Source organism: Babylonia areolata, chromosome 21 (genome assembly GCF_041734735.1).
Source record: "Babylonia areolata isolate BAREFJ2019XMU chromosome 21, ASM4173473v1, whole genome shotgun sequence".
NCBI classification, from domain to species: Eukaryota; Metazoa; Mollusca; class Gastropoda; order Neogastropoda; family Buccinidae; genus Babylonia; species Babylonia areolata.
The window spans coordinates 40,139,472-40,164,471 of record NC_134896.1 but is presented as its reverse complement, the minus strand read 5'-3'; the positions used below and the strand labels follow the sequence as shown (position 1 = coordinate 40,164,471).

General features: G+C 46.9%; 1 protein-coding gene across 1 annotated transcript in view; it reads right to left on the bottom strand.

Moving 5' to 3' along the window:
* Nucleotides 1-5,715: 5,715 nt before the first annotated feature.
* The window catches only part of LOC143295932 (uncharacterized), a 23,406-nt gene continuing 4,121 nt past the window's right edge, over nt 5,716-25,000 (bottom strand). Inside the window, exons 2-12 of the mRNA XM_076607618.1 lie at nt 24,142-24,287; nt 22,483-22,581; nt 18,035-18,191; nt 17,551-17,596; nt 15,522-15,680; nt 14,712-14,773; nt 13,992-14,129; nt 11,347-11,518; nt 10,511-10,621; nt 6,919-7,131; nt 5,716-6,208 (exon numbers count right to left, since the gene is read on the bottom strand). Coding sequence (XP_076463733.1) covers nt 5,987-6,208; nt 6,919-7,131; nt 10,511-10,621; nt 11,347-11,518; nt 13,992-14,129; nt 14,712-14,773; nt 15,522-15,680; nt 17,551-17,596; nt 18,035-18,191; nt 22,483-22,581; nt 24,142-24,287 — 1,525 coding nt within the window. The 3' untranslated portion in view covers nt 5,716-5,986. The remainder of the gene's footprint in view (nt 6,209-6,918; nt 7,132-10,510; nt 10,622-11,346; nt 11,519-13,991; nt 14,130-14,711; nt 14,774-15,521; nt 15,681-17,550; nt 17,597-18,034; nt 18,192-22,482; nt 22,582-24,141; nt 24,288-25,000) is intronic.

Here is a 25,000-nt window from a genome sequence, read left to right as displayed (position 1 = left end):
CTAGATTATCAACACTTATACTCTTTTAGTTTCTAAATGGTCTGGGGAGAACTCATTGAATGATCAGGGAAGGGAAAAAGTTAATCTACATTATGTTTGCTGCTTTTATTGATCAACAAATTCTTAGATGGAGGATAATTAACATTATCATTGTGAATTAATTACCAAGTTAGTGACGCATCCCGTTTATCATCAGATTCTGCGAATTTTCTGCCGTTAGTGCTGGTCTGCTCTTAACGACGTCACAATCCTCTTTATATTCAAGCTTTTGTTAAATGCATCAAATACTTGTTGAAGCCTGCTCAGCTCCCAACAGATTATGCAGACAGGCATATGATGTGTCACTCAAGAAAGTTGAGTTCGGTGACTGTAACTGGGTGGGTAAAGTCAAACACGTTCTTATGGTAAACGGATTTGGTTTTGTATTGGCTTCGTCACAGAGTTGGGGATGAAAGGGTGAATTTATCAGAATTGAAAGATCGTTTAGTGTCTTGTTATAAACAGAACTGGCATTCTAAGATGGAAGAAGTATTCTTGGTTCCATTCTTTTAAAACGATTTTACACCCGGAGAAATGTTAAGTGATAGTTTAACTCTCTCCGTACGAACGGCGAAAGAGACGACGTTAACAGCGTTTCACCCCAATTACCATCATCAAAATATTGCAATCGGAAGGCTCTTATACTGAAGAGGTATATGTTGACAAAGAAAACCACAATTCTGACGACGAAAGCTAAAGGTTGGGTCATTCAGACACCCACTGGACATCCGAGGGGTCTGTGTAGAGGAGAAGAGAGGACTGGCCGTACTGAGTGAGTTAAAATAAATGGCACAGATATATGCTAGCAAGGCTGAGAAACAGAACCTTATAGCTATAAGCTAACAAAAGGTGGTTTGATCCTGATGGTTCAGCTGATTATAGTGTGTACAGTGTATATGGAGGGTATGATAGAAGATGAAGATCTTTTCTTTTTTTTTCATTGTGAAGCTTATGAAGACATTAGGGCGAAGACACGGTTTTTCCATATTGCTACTGAGAAATGGCAAGACGTGCTTAGTCTGTTATCCTCTGATGATAATGAAATTATATTTTTACTTGCAAAGTACATTGCAGAAGCTGTTAATACCGGGAAAAGGAACGTGGATTGTAATAACACGTAATCTCTCTCTCTCATAGAAAAGTCACATTCACGCAGGAATAATCAAAGAGGACAAAAAAACTTGTGATAATATATATATATATATATATATATATATATATATATATATATATATATATATATCGTATTCCAAGCAGAGGGGTATCAAGTTTCTAGCTGCACCGTACACACTTTCAAGAGAAGCGTAATTGGGACGTGACGGGGACTTCGTGACGGATAAGGGCGACGCGAAACGATGCATGTGCCTGCACAATCTTAACTAACATTATGTGTGTAGAGAGAGGACGGGAGGGGGCCGGGGGGTAGGGGGTCAGGGTGGTCAGTGGGGGGGGGGGGGGGGAGGGGGGGAGTTGTTGGCACAGATCTTGACACGGAAGAAGAAGAAGAAGAAGAAGAAGAGAGAGAGAGAGAGAGAGAGAGAGAGAGAGAGAGAGACCCTGTAAACGACATATTTTCCATGCCACATATTGTACTGTGGCTGCCACTGTGTTACATTGTTATCGTTTCTCAACCTATGTGATTGTTTGTTTGTTTGTTTGTTTGCCTCCTCATTGTTGTGTTGTTGTTTTTTTGTGCATTTCTGTACGAAACGCTTAACTTGCAATGTGTGGCAAACTAAATAGAGGTCCATATTGTATTCAATGAAAATGACAACAAGGAATATTCAAACAAATAATATCTTCTTTTAAAGTTGAGTATAACCCTTGACAATAGCATACACAATCGCTCGGTCTCTGTCTGTCTGTCTGTTACTCTCTCTCTCTCTCTCTCCCTCATCCTTAAACACCCAGTAAATGGTGTGGTCTGCTCTCATAATATGTAATGATCTTTGTTGATACTGCATTCACACACACACACACACACACACACACACACACACACACACTCAGTGGCGCTTGTTGTCACAAGGGGATGGAAGGAGATGAAGAGAGGGGCAGGAGGGTAGGGGAGAGGGGGAAAGGGGGAGGGGCTCGGGGTTTAGAGTTTGGGAAACCGTGCGTGCAGTCATTTATCGTAGTCCCAGCTCAAGTTTCGTAAAAGGATTGTGAAAGACACATTTGAAAAAAAACCGATTGTAAGGTGCGTGTCTGTGGGAAGTAGGGGGTAAGGGAGAGAGAGGGAGGGTAAGGGGGGGGGGGGAGATGGGGAGAGAGAGAGAGGGGGGGGTGGGGAGATCTTTTTATCTTTTGTTGCTTATAGCGCAGAAGACCACTCAGGGTTGAGAGAGAGAGGGGGGCGGGAGGGTGAGGGTGCGGTGGGGGAGGGAGAAAGAGAGAGAAGGAGATTTTAAAAAATTTTTTTACTTTAGTTGCTTACAGCCCACGCTGAGACACAACACAGACACACAGACAGACAAACAGAGAGAGAGAGGGAAAAAAAATATATGTGCAAGTACATGTTTTTATGTTGCGACTTATTGCGAAGTCACCATTGAAGCAATTGTCCATTTTCTGGAGACACACACATATATATAAGCGTTACCATTCTTTCACTGCAATTTTTATTTTTATTTTTTTATTATATCTTTTCTTTTTTTTTGTACGCTTATAGTTGACTTGATCAAGTTTTTGCACCTTATACATATTGTTATTATTAGTAGTAGTTCCTTTTTTTTTGTATTTATCTTCTTTTTTTCTCTCTCTTTTTTCTTTTCTTTTCTTTTCTTTTCTTTTTTTCTCAAGGCCTGACTAAGCGCGTTGGGTTACGCTGCTGGTCAGGCATCTGCTTGGCAGATGTGGTGTAGCGTATATGGATTTGTCCGAACGCAGTGACGCCTCCTTGATCTATTGAAAACTGAAACTCACTGCAAGCTGTGATATCACTTTAGTTACGTGCACCATCATTCATGTGAACACGTGTAATGTAAGTGTGTAAGTGTAATGTCACTCATGCAATGTATGTGGAAAATGGGTGAGGGATTGGACGTGAACAGAGGGGTGTTTTGGTAGGAAAAACAAATTCACCTGCAAACAGGAAAGAAATGGGTGGCGCTGTACATTGGCGACGCCTTTTTCCTGGACAGAACGGCCGAGGTGAACAACACACAGCGATATGTTGTGACAGTGCATACAGTACAGTGCAGTGCAGTATGGTGCAGCACAATGCAGAACAGTACAGCACAGTACAGTATATTCCAGTGCAGTACAGAACAGCACAATACGTGCAGTGTAGTGTAGTGTAGTGCAGTGCAGTGCAGTACGGTACGGTACAGTACAGTACAGTACAGTACAGTACACTACAGTACAATACGTGCATTGCAGTACAGTGCAGTGCAGTGTAGTGTAGTGTAGTGTAGTGCAGTACAGTACAGTGCAGTGCAGTACAGTACAGTGTAGTACATTGCAGTGCAGTGCAGTACAGTGCAGTGCAGTACAGTGCAGTGCAGTACAGTACAGTGCAGTACATTGCAGTGCAGTGCAGTACAGTACAGTGCAGTACATTGCAGTGCAGTACAGTACAGTGCAGTGCAGTACAGTACAGGGCAGTGCAGTACGTGCATTGCAGTGCAGCACAATGTGGTACAGTACAGTATAGAATAGTATAGTACAGTGCAGTGCACTACAGGGCAGTACAGTGCAGCACAGTATAGTACAGTGCAATGCATTACAGGGCAGTACACTACAGTATAGTACTGTATCGTGCAGTACAGTACAGTACAGTGCAGCACAGTACAGTGAGGTAAACCAGGCTTCTGTACAGTGCAGTATAGTCGTGTACGATACTCTGCAGTGCATCGCAACACAACACACTTCAACATAATTCGGTGACCTGTTATCATGCAGTACAATGCAGTACAGTAAGTACAGCACACTACAGTACACTACAGTGCAGTGCAGTACAGTGCCGTATGGTATCGTGCAGTGCAGTACAATACAGTAAGTACAGTACACTGCAGTACAGTACAGCGCCGTATGGTATCGTGCAGTGCAGTACAATACAGTAAGTACAGTACACTGCAGTACAGTACAGCGCCGTATGGTATCGTGCAGTGCAGTACAATACAGTAAGTACAGTACACTGCAGTACAGTACAGCGCCGTATGGTATCGTGCAGTGCAGTACAATACGCCACAGTACAGTATAGTAGTGTACAATACTCTACAGTAAATCGCAACACAACACATCCTGATACCGTCTTCTGTGCCTCGTTCCGTATTTATTATTTCTCATTGATTATAACATAATTAAAAAAAACAAACAAAAAAACAACTATCACACACACACACACACACACCAATAACTGTCCTTTGGGGCTGTCGATTTTAAATTCGCGGGGTTCTTTTCCTGGGTGTTTTTCGGTACAACACACAATAAAATACAATACATTACATGGCTAACTTTACACTGTGCATGCGCACGGAAAAGTAGTCACAATGCTTTTTGTTGTTGTTGTTGTTGTTTTGTTTTGTTTTTTTGTTTGTTTTATAATTTTTTTGGTTTATTTTAAAATCAAACGGTCCCAGTTTGGATAAGGGAAGAAAGCCAGGCACAAATAGAAGGCATAAGATGTTAGAGGTGTCTCCCTTGAGCAAATGTCAACGAAAGCAGAATCCTGCTCGGGGAAAACCAGCAAACAAAAACCTGGATTTGGCCGTTCGTGTTCTGAGATTGGCAGTTGTTCCTTCTTGTTGGTGATTTCAAGGACCATATATTTCGATTTTTGCTACTGAGAGTTGAATTTATGCAGAATATCATGATTATGCACCTTTCAATGAATTTAAAAATCCAATTGTAATATTTTCCACTATAATACCAAATGCTAAGAGACATACAGTCTACACATACTTTTATTGATTATGGTCGTTGTTAATCCTTACCTTTTTCTTTCTTTCTCATGGACATATTACAATCATAGTAAGTAACACGATTTGATATGACTGTTCTTGTTCAGAGAAGTTGATTCTGCTTCAAAATCAAACAGTTTGCACTTTCAATGTCAGGATTATCGACTTGTCATCAATGCGATTATTATCTATACGGTTTTTTTTTCAACGCAATATTTGCCGTAATTATCATCATCAGATCGCTGTTGTTTGTGGATCACTCGTGTGTCATTTGTCTCGTTAATAATGTGTTGGCGAGATGTCTGTGTTAATATATAAATCAGTAACCAGTTTTGTTCTGTATGCGGGGGCTTCCACGCGCGCGTGTGTAGACCTGTGAGTGTGTAGGCCCCTTTGTGTGTGTGTGTGTGTGTGTGTGTGTGTGTGTGTGTGTGTGTGTGTGTGTGTGTGTGTTCAGAATTATATTCCTACCTGGTGATAAACATTTCAGTCTGGTGCGGCAGAAACACGATTATCGCTTGATTCATCCGGATCATCGACGTTAAAAACAAAACAAAAGGAAGAAAAAAACCGGCCAGCCTGTGTGTGTGTGTGTGTGTGTGTGCGCGTGTGTGTGTGCGTGTTTAGAGAGGGGATGTGGACATGTGTAGGCTGTTACAGATAACACATAATCTGTTCTTTTTCAGGGATTTAATCTGTACTTCTAACTGATATAAAACCAGAGACGATTTCCATACTTCTCAATCTATCAACATCTACGTTAACACACAGGTTTTTTTAGGCCCCTCTTCATAACCGTTTATTTTTCTTTTCGAGGGAGATGTCTTTTATTCTTCATTTCCTTATAGACATTACAGTCAAGTCAATGTAAGGACTCCTATCCCTATTCTGTCAGCGAATATCAAGAAATATTAATTGATTGATTCATTGATTAACAATTGATTGAATCATTCATTCATTCATTTTGAAAAAAAAAAATGAATGAAAAAAAAACAGAACCCAACACCATGAACAACACAACAGCAAACAGAACCTAGCTGCCCTCACACATGCACGTGAACACTGACGCTCTGATCACTCTTGCCCAAGGTGAAGGTCTTCCGAAGGGCAGGCAGCTCGTGACCTTGGTAGTGCACTTGCAGCTCGTAGTCGCCGTGGAAACCGCGAACGGTGATGCGGTCGTTGGGCTGGGAGGGGGTAACGGTTTCATCCGTCATCCATTGGTTCTCCAACAGGTCCAGGAGGCGTCGACCCCCTTCAGTCGGCTTTGGGGGAGGGCATGACAAAGACATCTTGGTCAGATGCATGCACACACACACACACACACACACACACACACATACACGCACGCACATACACGCACACACACGCAGACATCTACATGTACACCCACATACGCATGCACACACATACACAAGCACGCATGCATACACGCATACATAAAGACACACGCATATACAGATACTCACGTGCACACGTAAACACACACACACACACAAACACACGCACGCACGCGCTCACACACACATACACTCGCATGCACATACATAAACACACACACATACAGATAATCACACACACACGTAAACACACACACACACACTCACACACACACACACACACACCAATGCACGTACGCACGCACACAGATCCCCCCACACACATACATACATACACACACAAACACCCACACCCCACACGACCACACCCCCAATCCCTCCCCCCCCCCACACAAAACACACTACATGCACACACACATACATAAAAACACACACACATACAGATACTAACACACACACACACACACGCACGCACACACATATACACGCATGCACACACACACACACAGATAATCACACATACACGTAAACACACACACACACATACACACATCCCCACTCAACCCCCCCTCCCCCGCAACCCCCCCCCCCACACACACACACACACACACACAACACAACACACTACACCACACCTCCAGCCGTTCCCCGGCAAACAAAGCCTTGGGGTCCGAGGCGGACTCTGTCATGATTCCCCAGAACATGATCCCCTCCACGGCAGGGTGTCCGTACAGCGCCCTGAGGGCCCGCTCTATGTAGTCCGCCCTCAGGCCCTCGTCCGCCGTACTGACGTCCACCTCTGTGGCCCATATGGGCACTCCCACTGCTGCCAGGCTGTCCAGCCGTTCCTGGCACAGTACAGAGGTAGGGGGTTTGTGGGGGGAGAGTGTGTGTGAGGGAGAGAGAGGGGGGGAAGGCAGGGGGAGATGGAGAGACGGGGTGAGTGGGAGAGATAAGAGGGAGAGAGGGAGGAATGGAGGGGGAGTGTGTGTGTGTGAGGGGGAGAGAGAGAGGGAGGAAGGGAGGAGGAGAGTGTGTGTGAGGGGGAGAGATGGAGTGAGGGAGGGAGGGGGTAGAGAGGGAGAGAGGGAGGGGCGGGGGAGAGGGGGAGAGAGGGAGGAAGGGAAGGGGAGTGTGTGTGTGAGGGGGAGAGAGGGAGGAAGGGGGTAGAGAGGGAGAGAGGGAGGGGCGGGGGAGAGATGGACAGAGGGAGGAAGGGAAGGGGAGAGTGTGTGTGAGGGGGAGAGAGGGAGGAAGGGGGTAGAGAGGGAGAGAGGGAGGGGCGGGGAGAGATGGACAGAGGGAGGAAGGGAAGGGGAGAGTGTGTGTGAGGGGGAGAGAGGGGGGAAGGGAGGGGGAGAGTGTGTGTGAGGGGGAGAGAGGGAGAGAGGGAGGAAGGGGGGGAAGAGTGTGTGTGAGGGGGAGAGAGGGAGAGAGGGGGGAAGGGAGGGGAAGAGTGTGTGTGAGGGGGAGAGAGGGGGGAAGGGAGGGGGAGAGTGTGTGTGAGGGGGAGAGAGGGAGAGAGGGAGGAAGGGGGGGGGAGAGTGTGTGTGAGGGGGAGAGAGGGGGGAAGGGAGGGGGAGACTGTGTGTGAGGGGGAGAGATGGGGGAAGGGAGGGGAAGAGTGTGTGTGAGGGGGAGAGAGGGAGAGAGGGGGGAAGGGAGGGGAAGAGTGTGTGTGAGGGTGAGAGAGGGAGAGAGGGGGGAAGGGAGGGGAAGTGTGTGTGTGAGGGGGAGAGATGGGGGAAGGGAGGGGAAGAGTGTGTGTGAGGGGGAGAGAGGGAGGAAGGGAGGGGAAGAGTGTGTGTGAGGGGGAGAGAGGGGGGAAGGGAGGGGAAGAGTGTGTGTGAGGGTGAGAGAGGGAGAGAGGGGGGAAGGGAGGGGGAGAGTGTGTGTGAGGGGGAGAAAGGGAGGAACGGAGGGGGAGAGGGTGTGTGAGGGGGAGAGAGGGAGAGAGGGGGGAAAGGAGGGGGAGAGTGTGTGTGAGGGGGAGAGAGGGAGGAAGGGGGGCAGAGTGTGTGTGAGGGGGAGAGAGGGAGAGGGGAGAAGTGAGGGGGAGAGTGTGTGAGGGGGAGAGAGGGAGAGAGGGGGGAAAGGAGGGGTAGAGTGTGTGTGAGGGGGAGAGAGGGAGGAAGGGGGGTAGAGTGTGTGTGAGGGGGAGAGAGGGAGAGAGGTAGGAAGGGGGGTAGAGTGTGTGTGAGGGGGAGAGAGGGAGAGAGGGAGGAAGGGAGGGGGAGTGTGTGTGAGGGGGAGAGAGGGAGAGAGGGAGGAAGGGAGGGGGAGTGTGTGTGAGGGGGAGAGAGGGAGAGAGGGGGGAAAGGAGGGGTAGAGTGTGTGTGAGGGGGAGAGAGGGAGGAAGGGGGGGAGAGTGTGTGTGAGGGGGAGAGAGGGAGAGAGGGGGGAAAGGAGGGGTAGAGTGTGTGTGAGGGGGAGAGAGGGAGGAAGGGGGGGAGTGTGTGTGTGAGGGGGAGAGAGGGAGAGAGGGGGGAAAGGAGGGGTAGAGTGTGTGTGAGGGGGAGAGAGGGAGGAAGGGGGGCAGAGTGTGTGTGAGGGGGAGAGAGGGAGAGAGGGGGGAAGGGAGGGGGAGAGTGTGTGTGAGGGGGAGAGACGGAGAGAGGGGGGAAAGGAGGGGTAGAGTGTGTGTGAGGGGGAGAGAGGGAGGAAGGGGGGGGAGAGTGTGTGTGAGGGGGAGAGAGGGAGAGAGGGAGGAAGGGGGGAGAGAGTGTGTGTGAGGGGGAGAGAGGGAGAGAGGTAGGAAGGGAGGGGGAGAGTGTGTGTGAGGGGGAGAGAGGGAGGAAGGGGGGAGAGAGTGTGTGTGAGGAGGAGAGAGGGAGAGAGGGGGGAAGGGAGGGGGAGAGTGTGTGTGAGGGGGAGAGAGGGAGAGAGGGAGGAAGGGGGGGGGGAGAGTGTGTGTGAGGGGGAGAGAGGGAGAGAGGGAGGAAGGCAGGGGGAAAGTGTGTGTGAGGGGGAGAGAGGGAGAGAGGGGGGGAAGGAGGGGGAGAGTGTGTGTGAGGGGGGGAGAGGGAGGGAAGGGAGGGAAGGGAATGGGAGTGTGTGTGAGGGGGAGAGAGGGGGGAAGGGAGGGGGAGAGTGTGTGTGAGGGGGAGAGAGGGAGAGAGGGAGGAAGGGAGGGGGAGTGTGTGTGTGAGGGGGAAAGAGGGGAAGGGAGGGGGAGAGTGTGGGGAGGGGCGGGGGAGAGATGGAGAGAGGGAGGAAGGGAGGGGGAGAGTGTGGGGAGGGGCGGGGGAGAGAGGGAGAGAGGGAGGAAGGGAGGGGGAGAGTGTGTGTGAGGGGGAGAGAGGGAGTGGAGAAGGGAGGGGGAGAGTGTGTGTGAGGGGGAAAGAGGGGAAGGGAGGTGGAGAGTGTGGGGAGGGGCGGGGGAGAGATGGAGAGAGGGAGGAAGGGAGGGGGAGAGTGTGGGGAGGGGCGGGGGAGAGATGGAGGTAGGGAGAGAGGGAGGGAGGGGGAGTGTGTGTGAGGGAGATAGAAGGAGGGCGGGGGTAGAAAGGGAGAGAGGGAGGAAGGAGAGAGTGTATGTGTGTGAGAGAGAGAGAGAGAGAGAGAGAGAGAGAGAGAGAGAGAGAGAGAGAGAGAGAGAGAGAGACGGGGGAGAGAGACAAAAAGAATGTGGGAGAGAGAGAGCGGAGGAAGAAAGGGATAGAGTAGGAGAGAGAGAGAGAGGGGGGGGAGGGAGAGTGTGTGTGAGAGAGACGGGGAGAAGGATAAAGCGAATGAGGGAGAGAGAGTGAAGAAAGGGACAGAGTAGAAGGGATAGAGAGGGACAGAGAGAGCGGGAGGGAGGAAGAGAGTGAGAGTGTGGGAGAGAGAGAGAGTAGACAGACGCAGAGACAGAGGAGAGAGAGGGAGAGAGAGACGGAGATGAGAGAGGTAGAGCGAGAGAGAGAGAGAGTGTGTGTGTGTGTGCCAGAGAGACAGAGAGAGACAGACAGGGAGAGAGAGTGAGTGGGGAGATTGTGTGTGGGGGGGCGGGGGGGAGGAGGGAGAGAGGGGGGAAGAGACAGAAAGAGTTGGAGGGAGAGAGAGTAGGAGAGAAGGAGTGGGAAGGAGGGAGGATTAGTACTCAACAACACTACAGGCGCCTGTTAAAATATTTAAAAAAAAAAAAAAAAAAAAAAAATATATATATATATATATATATATATATATAACAGACGTGTGACCTTGACCTTGACCTTGACCTGAAGCAGATAAAGGGTGCAGACTGACCTTCATCAGAGAGGGGTTAGGCTCCTGGTCCTCATGAAAGTGGCACTGAGCACCGACCCCGTACAGGTGGACGTTGGCCTGTTTGAACCGCTGTGCTTGGGCCACGTATGCCTGTACGCGTAAAACACACACACACGCGCGCGCGCACATACACACACACACACAGATACACACACACACACACGCACACACACACACACACACGCGTGCACATACACATATCATACACATATGTATTTACACGTGCGCGAGTGCACACACCCACTCACAAATACACACACACACACAAAAACAGACACACACACACGCGCGCGCGTATACACACGCGCACAGAGGGAGAGAGAGAGAAGCGTAAGTGTGCGGGGTTTTTTTTAGGGGGAGTTTCGAAATGATAGGTGTATGGGGATTGTGTTGCGTTCTATTGTAGCGGTGTGTGTGTGTGTGCGTGTGTCTGTGTGTGTGTCTGTGTGTGTTTGCATCTGTGAGTGTGTGTGTGTTTGCGATCGTGCGCACGTGTGTTTGTGTGTGTGTGTGTGTGTGTGTGAGTGTGTGCACGTGTGTGTGCGTGCGTGCGTGCGTGCGTGCGTGTGTGTGTGTGTGTGAGTGTGTGTGTGCGTGCGTGCGTTCGTGCGCGCGTGTGTGTGTGTGTGTGTGTATGTGTATCTCTATGTCCGTGTAAGAATAAAAGAAACAACGAATCTTATAAAAACGAAAGGAACAAACAACAGAGTTTAGAAAAAAAGAAAAAAAGAAAGAAAGGAAAACACAAAACAAACACACACACACACAAAAAAGAAAAAAGAAAAATGTGAGAAAAAAAAAAAACAACAACATACGGAGGTGGCGGCGCCCTGAGCCACCACGTTGTAGTCGTTGAGGAAGAGCTTGGGCTGGGGGTCCGCGCGGTACATCATCCGGAACAGTTCCAGATCGTAGTCACGGTCCTGCAGCCGCTCCTGGAACCACTGACCGTGAAGGTTCTCGTTGTTCACGTCCCAGTGCTCCAGTCTGCAAGACACGACAGGCCAAAAAGGCCTGACTGAATGACGCAGGAAACGAATGACGAGCGCCCACAGGCAGCTCTTGGATGGTTCTATCGAGGTAGGCAAACTGGCAGGACGGGAGGAAGCCTGACTGAATGACGCAGGAAACGAATGACGAGCGCCCAAAGGCAGCTCTCGGTTGGTTATTTCCAGGTAGGATGCCCGGCAGGACAGGACAGAAGCCTGAGATAATGACGCAGGAAACGAATGATGAGCACCCAAAGGCAGCTCTTGGTTGGTTATTTCCAGGTAGGAAGCCTGGCAGGACAGGACAGAAGCCTGAGTGAATGACGCAGGAAACGAATGATGAGCACCCAAAGGCAGCTCTTGGTTGGTTATTTCCAGGTAGAAAGCCTGGCAGGACAAGGACAGAAGCCTGAGAGAATGACGCAGGAAACGAATGATGAGCACCCAAAGGCAGCTCTTGGTTGGTTATTTCCAGGTAGAAAGCCTGGCAGAACAAGGACAGATGCCTGAGAGAATGACGCAGGAAACGAATGATGAGCGCCCAAAGGCAGCTCTCGGTTGGTTATTTCCAGGTAGGAATCCTGGCAGGACAGGACAGAAGCCTGAGAGAATGACGCAGGAAACTAAGGTAGGCAGCCTACGAGACTGTGAAGTGCGCTGAGCTTGGTTTTTTGACCCGATGATAGGCGGTATATAAGTATCCATATTATCATCATCATTATCACTAACATCGTTATCGATGGATAAAGATGAAAGGGAGGAATGGGGAAAAAAGGAAGGAGGAAAGTGAGAATCAAGAGAGAGAGAGAGATCGAGTTCCCGTGTGTAGCATGCACTTAGCGTGCATAAAGGAGCCCACAGCAAGAGAGTTCTCCCTGGCAAAATTTGGACCTGAAATCCATTCTAATACATACATGTGTGTGTGTGTGTGTGTGTGTGCGTGCGTGAGTGCGTGCGTGCGTGTGTTTGCGTGCGTGCGTGCGTGTGTGTGCGTGCGTGCGTGCGTGCGTGCGTGTGTGTGTGTGTGTGTGTGTGTGTGTGTGTGTATTCCTGGTAAGTATATGTTTCGCGTGGGACCTCGGTTTATCGTATCACCCGAAAATCAGCATCCAGACCACCAGTAGTGGAAGTAAGGGGCAGGTGGGGGGGGGGGGGGAATCTCGGTACAAATATGGACTCGAACCCGAAGACACTCGGGCACATACACGCACACACACACACATATATATATGTGTGTGTGTGTGTGTGTGTGTGTGTTTATATGCATGTATGCACACACACACACACACACACACACTACTCACACAGATGGGGGAGGACAGTCAAGAGACATCGCCACCTCAGTATACCCGAGACCCCCAGCACTGAACAACGAAACGTTTCCAAGCCCATCGCTCTCTTTGTGAGGTATGTGTGTACAACGGAATATTGGAACGTGCGGGTGTGCATATATATATATTTGTATATATGTGTGTGGGGTTGGGGATGGGGGATATGGGCGTATGTGTGTGTGTGCTTGTACAAGTGTTCATCTGTGTGTGTGTGTGTGTGTGTGTGCCGTGGAAGCTGCGATACGTAGCCTAGAAATGAGTGTGCGGAGGAGGGGGGGGGGGCAAGGGTAATTTGTGGATTTGTGGGGAGGACGGGAAGGTTAGGGGAGGGGGGGGGTGCTCAAATACGTTTATGTGTATATGTTTGTGGCAGATGTGGTGTAGCGTATATGGATTTGTCCGAACGCAGTGACGCCTCCTTGAGCTACTGATACTGATACTGATACTGATGCTGATACTGACACTGATACTGATCTCTTTGGAGACCCGTCCACAGCTCTGTCAATTTGAACCTCCAGACCGAAAGCCCCAGATCGCCCATCTGTGGCTCAGCTTGTATGGATCGTTAACCTGCACTCGGGAGCAATAGCCGAGTGGCTAAAGCGTTGGACTTTCAATATGAGGGTCCTGGGTTCGAATCTCGGTAACGGCGCCTGGAGATTTTTTTTCCGATCTCCCAGGTCAACATATGTGCAGACCTGCTTAGTGCCTGAATCTGAACCCCCTCGTGTGTATACGCAGACAGAAGGTCAAATATGTGTTGTTAAAGATCCTGTAATCAATGTCAGCCTTCGGTGGGTTTTGGAAACAAGGACATACCCAGCATGCACACCCCCGAAAACGGAGTATGGCTACTTACATGGCGGAGGGGGAGGGGGGGGGGGGGGTAAATAAACAAAATGGTCATACACGTAAAATGTTACATGTCTGTCTGAGTGTGCATGTGTGCGTGCCTGAAAAATAACTGAACGAAGAAGTGAATGATGGAAGCTGTAAGTCGGCTCTACCCAGGTAGGCAGCCTGTTGTGCAAATGACCCTGTGTTCGTTAAGCGCTTAGAGCTTGGTCTCCGAGCGAGGATAGGTGCAGTATAAGTATCACAATCAAATCAAACCAAACCAAATCAAATCAAACAACTCACAGGCCCCTGGTCTGGTTGAGGGTCCACTGAATGTGCTGTTGGACAGTGGCTCTCAGCTGGTCTCCGGACTGTGCCTTCACACTGTTCGGAATGAAGTTCGACACTGACCACACCATGTTGTGTCCACGGACCTTTAACCTGCGCAAACCATGGCATGCGTTAAGATATCAGTGTGTGTGTGTGTGTGTGTGTGTGTGTGTGTGTGTGTGTGTGTGTGTAAAAATAAGAGATAGAGAGGAGATGAGAGAAAGAGAAAGAGTTACTCTGAGAGAGAGAGAGAGATAGATCTGTGTCTGTCTGTCTGTCTGTCACACACACACACACACACACACACACACACACATATATATATATATATATATATAATATTATATCCATATGTATATATATATTTATTTATATATTTATATATACATGTGTGTGTGTACATACACACGCGTGCTTGCGCGAACACACACACTCTCAGTTACACACACAAACACAGAGAGAGAGAGAGTGAGAGAGAGAGAAAGAGAGAGACAGACAGACAGACAGAGACAGAGACAGAGAGAGACAGAGACACAGACACAGAGACAGAGAGAGAGAGAACAACAGAATACATAGGCGAACTGTGAACAGGCTAATTGGGATAAACAACTAACTTAGGCGAATCTGGACGACTGCACTTAATCCAATGCCTACATGTAACATTGAAATGGCCATCAGTGCAGGGATACCTACCCGGCGTTTGTGAGACCTGTGACCGTATCCAGAGCTTGTGGGTACAGCCTCTCTTGGTCTTTCTGCACACATCATTAATAAACAATGCTGCCTGCAAGACTGTACAACACACACACACACACGCACACACACACACACACACACACTCACACTGTCTCTCACTCTCTCTCAACAAATTAAGGTTTCGTAATGTAATCAAGAAACACACACACACACACACACACACACACACACACACACACACACACACACACACACAGGCCCCTGGTCTGGTTGAGGGTCCACTGAATGTGCTGTTGGACAGTGGCTCTCAGCTGGTCTCCGGACTGTGCCTTATTTTTTACACTAATATTCACATGCATTCCCTTTCCTTTATACACTACTTTACTTCTTTCCGTCTAAAAACACTTATGGTAAATAGGCGTTAAACTGAAGAAAACACACACACACACACACACACACACACATCCGCCTCTCCCTTCCCAACTCATCCTCCCCACCCCACCCCCCCACACACACCCATCATCATCATTCACATCCAGAGATATGTACACAAATATACATGTATACACTCAGGTCCTGACAAGGCGCGCTGGGTTAAGCTGCTGTCAGGCATCTGCCTAGCAGATGTGGTGTAGCGTGTATGGATTTGCCCGAACGCAGTGATTCCTCCTTGAGAAAGTGGAAACTGAAACTGAACCTCAGTTGCCCCGAGCCTCCTCCCACCCCTCCACCCCCACCCCCATCCCCCAACTAGCCTCCAGCCTTCCCCATCCAGCCCCTCAACCCCACACCCCATCTGCAGCAGACCTGATGCCAGTCGAGCTGTCTCCACTTGAGGGCATTGGCAGGCACGGCCCAGTTGAAGTGCCGGTGGATGAAGTCCCGGTAGCTCTGCTGTTTCGGATCTACGTAGTACTGGGACCTCACCGCTACACCGAACGGGAAAGCCTTGCGCGTCTGGCGAACCTGTTGGTGTTCACTGCCACTGTTATCATCATGTAGTTTTGATATTATTGTTGTGGTGGTGGTTGTGGTTTGTTGGTTGGTGTTAGTGGAGTGTTGGCCTAGAGAGGTAACGCGTCCACCTAGGAAGCGAGAGAATCTGAGCGGACTGGTTCCAGTCGAATCCCATAGTCGCCAGTATTTTCTCCCCCTCCACTATGAAGGTCTAGACGCTAGTCATTCCGATAAGACGATAAACCGAGGTCCTGTGCGCAGCATGCTTATAGCGCACGTAAAAGAACCCACGGCAACAAAAGGGTTGTCCTTGGCAAAATTCTGTAGAAAGTCCACTTCGATCGGATAACAAAACTGCAGGCAGGAAAACGAAAACAAAAACAAAAACAAAAATGGGTGGCGTTTTCAGTGTCGCTTCGCGCTCTCCCTGGGGAGACAGCCTGAATTTCACACAGAGATCTCTGTTGTGACATAAAAGAGTAATATAATGCAATACAATACAATGCGATACAACACAATACATTACATTACAACAGTGTTGTGGTAGCTGTTTATGATTGTTTGCAACTGCTATTATTAGTTCTGTGGTAGGTGTTTATAGATGTTAGCAACTGCTACTATTTAGTGCTGTGTTGGTGTCAATAGTTGTTAGTAACTGCTACTATTTAATGGTATGGTAGCTGTTTATAGATGTTAGCAACTGCTACTATTTAGTGCTGTGTTGGTGTCAATAGTTGTTAGTAACTGCTACTATTTAATGGTATGGTAGCTGTTTACAGATGTTAGCAACTGCTACTATTTAGTGCTGTGTTGGTGTCAATAGTTGTTAGTAACTGCTACTATTTAATGGTATGGTAGCTGTTTATAGTTGTTAGTAACTGCTACTATTTAATGGTATGGTAGCTGTTTATAGTTGTTAGTAACTGCTACTATTTAATGGTATGGTAGCTGTTTATAGTTGTTAGTAACTGCTACTATTTAATGGTATGGTAGCTGTTTATAGTTGTTAGTAACTGCTGCTACTTGTGCTGTGGTAGGTGTCAATAGTTGTTAGTAACTGCTACTATTTAATGGTATGGTAGCTGTTTATAGTTGTTAGTAACTGCTACTATTTAATGGTATGGTAGCTGTTTATAGTTGTTAGTAACTGCTGCTACTTGTGCTGTGGTAGGTGTCAATAGTTGTTAGTAACTGCTACTATTTAATGGTATGGTAGATGTTAGTAATGGTACTATTCGTTCTGTGGTTGGTGCAAGGAGACAAGATTTCACAGCAAACACAGATGTGGACTGCTGAGCATGAAAATCAGATTCAACAACAGACGACATGTATACCTGCTGTTAAACAGCCAATAGAACTCAATGAAGAACACAAATCGGCAGTGTTTAACAACAACTACAATATAAAAACAAACGCATATCTGTTTAGCATTTAATATCAAATAGAATTCAACAACCGTACTATTGAACAGCAAAATGAAATTTACCAACTATAACAAGAATGTGTAGCGTTTAACAGCAAACAAAATTTAACAACAAACAAAAATCTGCACTGATCAATAGCTAACAGAATAACAAACAAGAACATGTACTGTTGAACAGTAAACAGATTTCAACAAGAAATAGAAATATGTGTTGTATAACAACAAATAAAAAAGTACCCCGGGACTAATCTTGCTTGGATGTTCACCGTGTAAGTGTAAACATACCCAGCATGCACACCCCCGAAAGCGGAGTATGGCTGCCTACATGGCGGGGTAAAAACGGTCATGCACGTAAAAGCCCACTCGTGTACATGCGAGTGAACGTGGGAGTTGCAGCCCACGAACGCAGAAGAAGAAGAAGAAGTGTAAACAAATTTATCATTTGGCCATACTGACCTGGATCTTTAATCTGGACGTGTCGATGTTGCTATCTGTGGTGACACTGGAAGACACACACACACACACACACACACACACACACACGCACGCACGCACGCACGCACACACACACACACACACACACACACACACACACACACACACACACGTGTGTGTGTGTGACGTTTTAAAATCACAGTCGTCACTTTTCATTATAAATCCTCTCTCTGGCGCTCTCTCCACATACGGCCCGTACATATTGCATCTTATATCTGGTATTATATTGTATCTCGTATCAATGAACTTGGGCAAGAGTGTGAAGAACACACACACACACACACACACACACACACGCATACACATAAACACACACACACACACACACACACACACACACACACACACACACACACACACCTCCTCCTCCCATACGCCTATCCCCTTCGTTGCAGCATTAGAACATAATTATAATTATGCACACACACACACACCACACACTTACTGGAGCTGAATATCACTTTTACGTAATCTGTTAATGACGTCATCTGTCTGATTACGCCATGTGTTGTCCACAGGGACTTCCGTCACAGAGGCTTGGTCCACAGCAAAGTCCACCCCGGGTTCAGGGCCTTGGTAATAGAAGCTGACGGATTGAGCAGCTGCAAATAGACAAATGAATAAAGTGACTCAGCAACAGTGCAGGGTCTCCTCTGGTGTGTGGCCTCCTGGCGACCTAACATCGATGGTTCCCTGTGGACTGCCGGCTCTGGGACTGCGACAGACGAACCCGGGGGGTGGCTGTGATTGGGGGACTTGGAATGAGCGGCGTGGGAGTAATGCCACTGAAACCGTACAGATGATGGGGCAGCAAAAAAAAAAAAAAAAAAAAAAGATAATGATATTAATCATGATAATAATGATACAACAAAGGCATCAGGCTCAGCACCAAAATCAAAACCTACAGAGCTGTTGTGCTGACCACCTTGTTGTACTGCTGTGAAACATGGACGACGTATCGCCGTCACATTCAACAACTTGAGCAGTTTCACCAGAGATGCCTACGAAAGATCCTTGGCATAGTGTGGCAAAACAGGGTCTCCAACCTCCAGGTCCTAGAGAGGAGCGCCTGCCCAGCATCGAAAGCCTGCTGATCCAGTGCCAGCTACTCTGGACAGGACACGTTATCCGCATGACAGACAGCAGGATCCCGAAGATGCTTTTGTATGGCCAGCTGAAGGAAGGCCACCGTGAACTTGGGAGACCCTGCAAGCGCTTCAAGGACATCTTGAAGACAAACCTCAAAGCCTGTGACATAGGCATCCCTTCCCGGGAAACTGATGCCCTTGACCGCTCTCGCTGGAGGATGTTGTGCTCTAGTGGCATAAAGACGTTTGAAAACAAGAGAACGCTGGCCATTAAGGAGAAGCGTGAGCGAAGGAAGCAGGGCTCGACTTCTGGAGACGTTTTCCCTTGCAACACCTATGGGAAGTGCTGCGCATCCAGAATCGGCCTCTTCTCCCATATGAAGACACACACCGACAGATAAGCCTGCCTGCCTACTCATCTGTCGGTCCGACGGGAGACTCCATCAATATTCAAAATGAAGAAAATCAATCAATCAATCAATCAATGTCTTTCTTAACTAATATCAATAATTATAATATTTCCCTGGTCGCTATATCTAGTAGTGTTTGTGCTCCCATTAGTGTACTGAAGACTTGAGAAACACGAGAACTGAACGTGACCCAATAACCAAACAAGCCAGGGCTGTTCAGAATCTGAATGTTATTCAGCTTGACAATCTTTTGACCAAGCCACGATCTCAAAAGAATATCGGACACATTTTGGTGACCTTTTTCTTTTCTTTTCTTTTTTTTTGTTTTTTTTTTGTTTTGTTGCTGTTGTTGTTGTTATTGTTTTGTTGTTGTTGTTTTGTTGTTGTTGTTTTGTTTTTGTTGTTGTTGTTGCAACCACTATCTCACTACAAAGACATAAACTTGACGAAAGTACTGGACGAAAGTAAACCAAGGGAGATAGTTACTCCGACATCCATTCTGTTCCGAAAGAAAAAAAAGCAGTGTATTATCCACATTTTTTTGTTGTTCGAGTTTTAAAAAAAAGAAGAAATAAATAAAATAACTAATAATTAAAAAAAAAATATATATGCAAAATCACCCACAATGTCTTGTATTGTTAACCATCACGTGGTTTGGGGGGCCTATAAACGGTAGAAGCGTCTCTCTGATCGGCTCACATTGAGTCGCTAGATGGCTACACACGAGAACAGCGACTAAATCAGCATTTAAAGGAGATGAGCAAAACAGCCCAACAAACAAGGGTGGAGAACCACTGGAAACGGGCCCTGCATCTGCTCCTGGTAAGATCTCTTTAACTATGCACAGAAATAGCCGTTAAACAAGCACCTGCTCCTGGTAAGGTCTCTTTAACTATGCACAGAAATAGCCGTTGAACAAGCATCTGCTCCTGGTATGGTCTCTTTAACTATGCACAGAAATAGCCGTGAAACAAGCACCTGCTCCTGGTATGGTCTCTTTAACTATGCATAGAAATAGCCGTGAAACAAGTACCTGCTCCTGGTAAGGTCTCTTTAACTTTGCACAGAAATATCTGTTAAACAACCACCTGCTCCTGGTATGGTCTCTTTAACTATGCACAGAAATAGCCGTGAAACAAGCACCTGCTCCTGGTAAGGTATCTTTAACTATGCACAGAAATAGCCGTGAAACAAGCACCTGCTTCTGGTATGGTCTCTTTAACTATGCACAGAAATAGCCGTTAAACAAGCACCTGCTCCTGGTATGGTCTCTTTAACTATGCACAGAAATAGCCGTGAAACAAGCACCTGCTCCTGGTATGGTCTCTTTAACCTTGCACAGAAATAGCCGTTAAACAAGCACCTGCTCCTGGTATACACAGAAATAGCCGTGAAACAAGCACCTGCTCCTGGTATGGTCTCTTTAACTATGCACAGAAATAACCGTTGAACAAGCACCTGCTCCTGGTAAGGTCTCTTTAACTATGCACAGAAAAAGCCGTGAAACAAGCATCTGCTCCTGGTAAGATCTCTTTAACTATGCACAGAAATAGCCGTTGAAACAAGCACCTGCTCCTGGTATGGTATCTTTAACTATGCACAGAAATAGCCGTGAAACAAGCACCTGCTCCTGGTATGGTCTCTTTAACTGTGCACAGAAATAACCGTTAAACAAGCATCTGCTCCTGGTATGGTCTCTTTAACTATGCACAGAAATAGCCGTTGAACAAGCATCTGCTCCTGGTATGGTCTCTTTAACTATGCACAGAAATAGCCGTGAAACAAGCACCTGCTCCTGGTAAGGTCTCTTTAACTATGCACAGAAATAGCCGTGAAACAAGCACCTGCTCCTGGTATGGTCTCTTTAACTGTGCACAGAAATAGCCGTTGAACAAGCATCTGCTCCTGGTAAGGTCTCTTTAACTATGCACAGAAATAGCCGTTGAACAAGCACCTGCTCCTGGTATGGTCTCTTTAACTATGCACAGAAATAGCCGTGAAACAAGCACCTGCTCCTGGTATGGTCTCTTTAACTATGCATAGAAATAGCCGTGAAACAAGCACCTGCTCCTGGTATGGTATCTTTAACTATGCACAGAAATAGCCGTTGAACAAGCACCTGCTCCTGGTATGGTCTCTTTAACTATGCACAGAAATAGCCGTGAAACAAGCACCTGCTCCTGGTATGGTCTCTTTAACTATGCATAGAAATAGCCGTGAAACAAGCACCTGCTCCTGGTATGGTCTCTTTAACTATGCACAGAAATAGCCGTGAAACAAGCACCTGCTCCTGGTAAGGTCTCTTTAACTATGCACAGAAATAGCCGTGAAACAAGCACCTGCTCCTGGTATGGTCTCTTTAACTATGCACAGAAATAGCCGTTGAACAAGCACCTGCTCCTGGTAAGGTCTCTTTAACTATGCACAGAAATAGCCGTTGAACAAGCACCTGCTCCTGGTAAGGTCTCTTTAACTATGCACAGAAATAGCCGTTGAACAAGCACCTGCTCCTGGTATGGTCTCTTTAACTATGCACAGAAATAGCCGTGAAACAAGCACCTGCTCCTGGTATGGTCTCTTTAACTATGCATAGAAATAGCCGTGAAACAAGCACCTGCTCCTGGTATGGTATCTTTAACTATGCACAGAAATAGCCGTTGAACAAGTATCTGCTCCTGGTATGGTCTCTTTAACTATGCACAGAAATAGCCGTGAAACAAGCACCTGCTCCTGGTATGGTCTCTTTAACTATGCACAGAAATAGCCGTGAAACAAGCACCTGCTCCTGGCAAGGTCTCTTTAACTATGCACAGAAATAGCCGTTGAACAAGCACCTGCTCCTGGTATGGTCTCTTTAACTATGCACAGAAATAGCCGTGAAACAAGCACCTGCTCCTGGTATGGTCTCTTTAACTATGCACAGAAATATCTGTTAAACAAGCACCTGCTCCTGGTAAGGTCTCTTTAACTATGCACAGAAATAGCCGTTAAACAAGTACCTGCTCCTGGTAAGATCTCTTTAACTATGCACAGAAATAACCGTAAAACAAGCATCTGCTCCTGGTATGGTCTCTTTAACTATGCACAGAAATAGCCGTTAAACAAGCACCTGCTCCTGGTAAGTTCTCTTTAACTATGCACAGAAATAGCCGTGAAACAAGCACCTGGTAAGGTCTCTTTAACTAAGGTCTCTTTAACTATGTGCAGAAATAGCCGTTAACAAAGTCTCTGGATTGAAATAAAGGAAGTTACCATCGAAAGACAAAACCTTTATGGGTAGCCTCGAACTCCAAAAAAACAATACTACCATCGGAAGACTTACATTTTGGAGGAGACTGGATCTTGGGGGAAAAAAAATAATTTTTTTTTTTTTTTTAATAAATCGAAAGACATACCTTTAGGCGGAGCTTGGAACTCCCCTTTCATGAAAAACCATCCGTTTGCAGTGGTGACCAGTGGCCTCATGGCGATGTTCTCGTATCGAACGGTGCCATCTGCACAGATCACAGGGGAAAAGGGCGTGGATTTCTTTCACGTGGTTTTTAATTCTCTTCACCTTTGTGTTTCGAGCTCTTTTTTCCTTCTTCTTTTCTCGTGCTCCCCCCCTCCCCCACGCCTCCACCCCCCCTCCCCCCTTGACTGGTCAGAACGGTTGCATTTTTTTCCTTCGTGCAGTTTTATTTGTTTTTCCTACCGAAGTGGATTTTTCTACAGAATTTTGCCAGGAACAACCTTTTTGTTGCCGTGTGTTCTTTTATGTGCGCTAAGTGCATGCTACACACGGGACCTCGGTTTATCGTCTCATCCGAATGACTAGCGTCCAGACCACCACTCAAGGTCTAGTTTAGGGGGAGAAAATATCGGCAGCTGAGCCGTGATTCGAACCATCGCGCTCAGATTCTCTCGCTTCCTAGGTGGACGCGTTACCTCTAGGCCATCACTCCACATGCGTGTGGTATTCAAGGAAAGGTGTACTATTTTATTCATTTGTTTTTGTGTCACTTATCTATTTTTTGACAAGCATTTGAATAAGCATATATTTTTTTTCAGTTTTAACTGTTTGAAGCTGAGAATAAAGTATTTTGAATTGATATGAACTGAACTGAAAATAACTGGGAGAACTAAACTTGGATGCAGTCTTTCTTCTTCTTCTTCTTCTGCGTTCACTCGTATGCACACGAGTGGGCTTTTACGTGTATGACCGTTTTTACCCCGCCATGTAGGCAGCCATACTCCGTTTTCGGGGGTGTGCATACTGGGTATGTTCTTGTTTCCATAACCCACCGAACGCTGACTTAACGTGCGTATTTGATCTTCTGCTTGCATATACACACGAAGGGGGTTCAGGCACTAGCAGGTCTGCACATATGTTGATCTGGGAGATCGTAAAAATCTCCACCCTTTACCCACCAGGCGCCGTCACCGTGATTCGAACCCGGGACCCTCAGATTGACAGTCCAACGCTTTAACCACTCGGCTATTGCGCCCGTCGGACGCAGTCTTTCAAAGTCAGTATTTTCAAAGACATAAACGAAGTGCATATGTAGAACAGTGACAAGAATGTGTGCAGAATATGCACTATGTATGCCTTATGTTCTTCTGTGTGTGTGTCCTTTGTCTTGTTACACCTCTTGTTTCTGTTGCGCATTAAGTTAACTCTCTCCATACGAACGGCGAAAAAGACGACGTTAACAGCGTTTCTCCCCAATTACCACCGTCAAAATATTAACAAGCGGAAGGCTCTTACACAGAAGAGGTGAATGTTGACAAAGAATACCACAATTCTGACGACGGAAGCTAAAGGTTGGATCATTGAGACACCCACTGGACATCCGAGGGGTCTGTGTAGAGGAGAAGAGAGGACTGGCCGTACTGAGTGAGTTAATGTGATGTATTGTGTCCGTACTGTTCATCAATATCAAGTTTTGTGCATTCTATAACAATTGAATGAATAAAAAATATTTTGAACATGAAAAACTAAGCAAAAAACAAACAAACAAACAAAAAAGAAAAAACAAACTTGGACTCCATGGCCACAACTCAGCTTAGCTTACCAGAAAAGTGGAAGCTGATTTCGAGTTGTATTTTCTGACCCAGCTTTCCTGGAACATCGTTGAGGATCTTGACCCAGCTCTGGGCATGGTACTCCTTCCCCGGGGTCGTCTGTATCACCTGGGAGGGACCCTGGTAGTAGTGCGTCCTGCAACACCAATTAGTCAATCAGTACAGTGAGCCGACTTGATCAATCGGTTAACCCTTTCACCGCCAGTCAATTTAGAGTGCAAAATTCCCTTGTGCTATAAACACAGAAAATATGGTGTCTAAGAATAGCTGGGGATTCCCCCTGTGATGTGTAGAAAATATGGCCTGTCCTACCATCGAACATAAAGAGCAGTAGGTTCATGGATAACAGACCCATGATCTGGTCACCCTTCAGCGACATGGGTCCTCTACCTAGTTTGGCAGTGAAGAGTTAATCAGTAAAAGAGTGAAAAGGTTGTAGGTTCTGTAACCCTTGCAACGCCAGTCAGTCAATCAGTCAGTGAGCCGACGTGATCAACGGGTTAATCAGTAAAATAGTGAAAACGTTGTACGTTCCGTAACCCTTGCAACACCGATCAGTCAGTGAGCCGATGTGATCAATGGGTTAATCAGTAAAAGAGTGAAAAGGTTGTAGGTTCCGTAACCCTTGCAACACCAATCAGTCAATCAGTCAGTGAGCCGACGTGATCAATGGATTAATTAGTAAAAGAGTGAAAGAGTTGTAGGTTCCGTAACCCTTGCAACAACAATCAGTCAGTGAGCCGACGTGATCAATGGGTTAATCAGTAAAACAGTGAAAGAGTTGTAGGTTCCGTAAGCCTTGCAACACCAATCAGTCAGTGAGCCGACGTGATCAATGGGTTAATCAGT